Here is a 4,446-nt window from a genome sequence, read left to right as displayed (position 1 = left end):
AGAAATGAATGACAGACACATTTAGTTGCAGAAAGATGGGAAAGGGGTAAGGACTGTGTCTGTTTTTCTCTTAGGGCTACAGCCATGTTGGATAAGACACACACATCATTCTATGACCCCTCACTGCCTCTAACTTTCACTCCTCATGGTCTCAATTAGAGTCTTTGGTTTGAGGAAAGGGCCTCCACCACCAGCCCTTGTGGTCACCTTGCCACTCTTTTCTCTGTTCTTTGTTCAAATATGCTCATGGTTATCTGGGAGGGTCCCATATTAAGCTCTTCCTCTTAGAATAGCAACATGCATAACTTCCTCAAATTCATTCAGTCCCTTTGAGATACCTACCTGGCAGAAAGCCTGGTCCCAAGGGAATGGAACAGTGACTAAGCCTGGCAGCAACAAGCCCAGGGTACCTGGAATCCAGGAGGCCAGGAGGCCAGACCTTGCCTATGTGGCTGCCTATAGCAGGCTCTTGGGAAGCTTGGAACTTTGAAGAAAGCTGGATTCCTAAAGGACATAGTATTGAGAAAATGAGTGCTGGAGAGGAGGACTGGGGTTCGAATTCTGCCTCAGACACATTACTCTCTATGTGACCATGAGCAAGAAATTTAACCTCCAGGAACCTGCATTTCAACAGCTATAGAGTGAAGATAGCAGTCCCCATAGTAACCTACCTCAGAAGGTAATTGGGAGGCTAGACTTTACACCTGGGCAATCTTGGCTGGCCAAGCCAATAAAGTATAATTTAATGGAAGGAATATTGGATTTGGAGGAAAAAAAGACAACCTAATTTTTTAATCTAGCCATATGTCTTTAAACAAATCACCTTACTTCTATGGACCTCAGTTTCTCCATCTGTTAAATGAGAGCGTTAGAATAGATGGCCTCTAAGAGCTCTTCCAATGCTGAATTTTATGATCCTAAATCAACATCAGTACAAACAGGTGTCAAAGGATTGTAGGATACATGTAGGAATGTGGGCAAATGATGAATCCATTGTCTTTCTCCTCTTCCTTCCCTCCAATGAATCCTTACACACACACACACACACACACACACACACACACACACACGAGCACACACACACATGAGATAAGAATTGGGGGAGGATTTCCAGTTGAAATCCATGAGATTTCATGTGAATCAAAGCCCTGTGTGGTTAAGACCCTGTAACCCTGTAGACTTGGGAAAATTCCATTATCTCCCTTAGTTTCAGTTTTCTCATCAGTTAAAAATAATAGAATTGGGATAATAACTGCTTCCCTACCCATTTCACAACCATCTCAGGAAGGTCAAATGAGATAATGTTTGGGGAAGTACTTGGTAAGCTCTAAAGCCCCATCCAAATGTCAGGCATTGTTATTATTGTAACGATGGCAGTCCATTGTCAGAGTAGACCTCACTTTTGCTAATAATAACAACAAAAAGACATCAAAGGGATGAGGGATTGGAGAAAGAGGAGAGTGGGTCACGTAGCAAAAATGAAGGAAAGCAGATTAGTGCCTGAGTATTCCATCAGCTTGTCAGTATGGAGCAGGGGTTCTTAACCTGATCTATTAACAGCAGGGTAGGAGAAATAATTTGGGGGGGGCAGTGAAGTTGGATGGGACCAAAATTATGTCTTTAGTTCAATACAGTTGGTTTCCTTTGTAATTCTACATATTTTATATTATGTGTTTACAAACATTATTATGAGGAGTCCCTAGACTTCACTGGCTTGCCAAAGGGGTCCATGATCCCCGCCAAATTAAGACCCCCTTGCCAAGAAGAAGGCTACTAGAACATTGAGTGAATCCTCTGGGATTCATTGGGAGGGTGGAAGGAGAATTTGGATGAGTCCCACAGGATGAAAAGTGGGTGGGTCCTTCCCACTGGAAAGTGCAGCCATATCAATGAAATCACAGATCCTCCAGAATAGCTTGACAATATTTTGACCCTTCAGGGATCAATGATTTCATCAACATGAGTCCTTCTAAGTGCTTTCCCTCTGACCTATCTTCCATTGACTTGTCTTAGATGTGTGTGCTGTTTCCCCCATTAGAATGTGAGCTCCTTGTTTTCATTTTTATCCCTAGTGTTAGCATAATGTCTGGCCCATAGTAAGAGTATAATCCGTTTAAAACTAGAAAACACAGGCCCTCTTGGACTTGGAGGTCAACCTTCAAGAGCCGTTGTGGCTGAAAAAAAGTTATCACTCTGGAGTTAACTTGGTGATAGAACTCTTTGAACTTAGTAGGGCTGGTTATAACAATTCAGCTGCAGGTTCATTATGGCAGAGGTAGCACCCAGCTCAAATAGCCTTTGAGATCCCAGGGTCCTATTCCTGATGAAAAAACTTGCATTGCATAGAAACACTGAAGCTGTTATTATTAAGTGCAAACATAAGAGTAAAGAATAATATTAACAAGAATAATAATTATAATAAAAAGCAATAATAATGACTAACATTTACATAGCATTTACTATGTGCCATGCCCTGTGCTAAGCTCTTTACAATTATTATCTCATGATCCTTTTGGCTTATTTTTTGGGGGGAGGGTAATTGGGGTTAAGAGACTTGCCCAAGGTCACACAGCTAGTTTTTTTTGTGTTAAGTGTCCAAGGCCTCATTTGAACTCAGGACCTCCTGACTCCAGAGCTGGTGCTCTATTCACTGCGACACTTAGCTGCCCTTCATGATCCTTTTAACAGCCCTAGGTGATAGGTGCTATCTTTATCACCACTTAAAATTAAAGAATTTGAGAAGTTGAGTGACTTGGGCAGGGTCACACAACTAGTAAGTGTCTGAGGCTGGATTTGAGTCTTATTGACTCCAAAGTCAGAGCTCTAGCCACTGTGCTATATTGCTGCTCCTTCAGAAAAAGGGAAATGGGAGTAAATGTTCATAAGGAACTAAACAAAGATAAACCATTTATATTCTAATATGGGGAGATTATATGTGTCTCCTCAGAATCTTATCATCATCAGGGAATCTAATTAGATAGAAAGGGCCTGGGATTGATTCTGTTATGTCTTGATGTTATGTCTTTCTTAAAAGAAGAATGGAAAGGAAAGAGAAAAGGAATGCACTGGCTGAGCTTGGGTGGGCAAGTGGAATTCTATATAAACAAGAAAGGGGTGGGGATAGTAAATTATATTTGAACCTCATTCTCATCGGAATCAGTCAAAGGAGGGAAGGATATGCACAAACAGTTGGATACAGAAATATATTTCACTGAGCAGGGAAATAAGAGGGAAAAGGGAGAAAGGAGAGGGAGGAGAAAAGAGAATAGATGAAGAAAGGGATTAGTTTTAAGTAAAACGAACTCTAAAATAAAATGTTTAATAAAATAAATAAGATATAATAACTTTAATAAACTATATAATATAAAATAAAAATATTTGAAGCAGCTCTTTTTTTCCCCCAATGGCAAAGAATTGCAAACTGAGGGGAGGTGCTCATTAATTGGGGTATGGTTGAACAAGATATGGTATATAAATGTGATGGAATTCTATTATGCCATAAGAAATGATGAAAGGGATGGTTTCAGATAAACCTAGGAAGGCTTTTATGAACTGATACAGAAAAAAGTGAGCAGAACCAGGAAAGCAGTTTATATAATAGCTACAGTATTATAAAGACTTTGGCTCTTCCAGAGAAGGCTCTCACGCCGCCGTTGCAGCCATGTCTCTTGTAATCCCTGAGAAGTTTCAGCACATTTTGAGAGTGCTCAACACCAACATTGATGGAAGGCAGAAAATAGCTTTTGCCATCACAGCCATCAAGTGTGTGGGTCGAAGATATGCTCATGTAGTATCGAGGAAAGCAGACATTGACCTCACCAAAAGGGCTGGTGAACTCACTGAAGATGAGGTGGAGCCTGTGATCACCATCATGCAGAATCCCCGGCAATACAAGATTCCAGACTGGTTCCTTAACAGACAGAAGGATGTAAAGGATGGAAAATATAGCCAGGTTCTGGCCAGCGGTCTGGACAATAAGCTTTGTGAAGATCTGGAGCGACTGAAGAAGATTCGGGCACATCGTGGGCTTCGGCATTTCTGGGGTCTCCAGGTCCCAGGCCAGCACACCAAGACTACAGGCTGCAGGGGTCGCACTGTGGGTGTGTCCAACAAGAAGTAAACTACTTCACTGGCCTTGTCTGTTAATAAATAGTTTATAACAACAAAAAAAGACTTTGAAAACAACTTTGAAAGACTTAGGAACTCTGATCATTGTAATGACCAAGCACAATTCCAGAGGACTCATGATAAAACATGTTACCCCCCTCCTAGGTAAGAGGTGAAGGACTCAGAGTACAAAAGAAGACATTTTTCTTGGATATAGTTAATAAAGAAATTTGTTTTGCTTAATACATGTTTGTAACAGTGGTTTTGTTTCTCTTCTAATTGAGGGTCAGAAGTAGCAGAGAGAAAAGATACATTTTTGCTCATTGAAAAAAATTAAAT

At 40.8% G+C, this 4,446-nt stretch overlaps 1 protein-coding gene across 2 annotated transcripts; it reads left to right on the top strand.

Annotated features, from left to right (window-relative positions):
• Window positions 1-3,622: 3,622 nt before the first annotated feature.
• LOC138158388 (small ribosomal subunit protein uS13-like) lies at window positions 3,623-4,171 on the top strand. 2 transcript variants are annotated; one of them, XM_069084519.1, is made up of 2 exons: window positions 3,623-3,762; window positions 3,826-4,171. In XM_069084519.1, the coding sequence occupies exons 1-2, from the start codon at window positions 3,662-3,664 to the stop codon at window positions 4,118-4,120; spliced, it is 396 nt and encodes a 131-aa protein (XP_068940620.1). In that variant the 5' UTR covers window positions 3,623-3,661; the 3' UTR covers window positions 4,121-4,171. The 2 variants fall into 2 exon arrangements, with proteins under 2 accessions (XP_068940620.1, XP_068940618.1); XM_069084517.1 differs by having other exon boundaries at window positions 3,623-4,171.
• The last annotated feature ends 275 nt before the right edge of the window (window positions 4,172-4,446 follow it).

The sequence above is a fragment of the Petaurus breviceps genome, unplaced genomic scaffold, assembly GCF_028583685.1.
Source record: "Petaurus breviceps papuanus isolate PSGF00001 unplaced genomic scaffold, PetGlider_PUasm1.0 174, whole genome shotgun sequence".
Classification (NCBI taxonomy): Eukaryota; Metazoa; Chordata; class Mammalia; order Diprotodontia; family Petauridae; genus Petaurus; species Petaurus breviceps.
The sequence above is the reverse complement of the archived record's forward strand: the minus strand, read 5'-3'. Positions and strand labels throughout refer to the sequence as shown.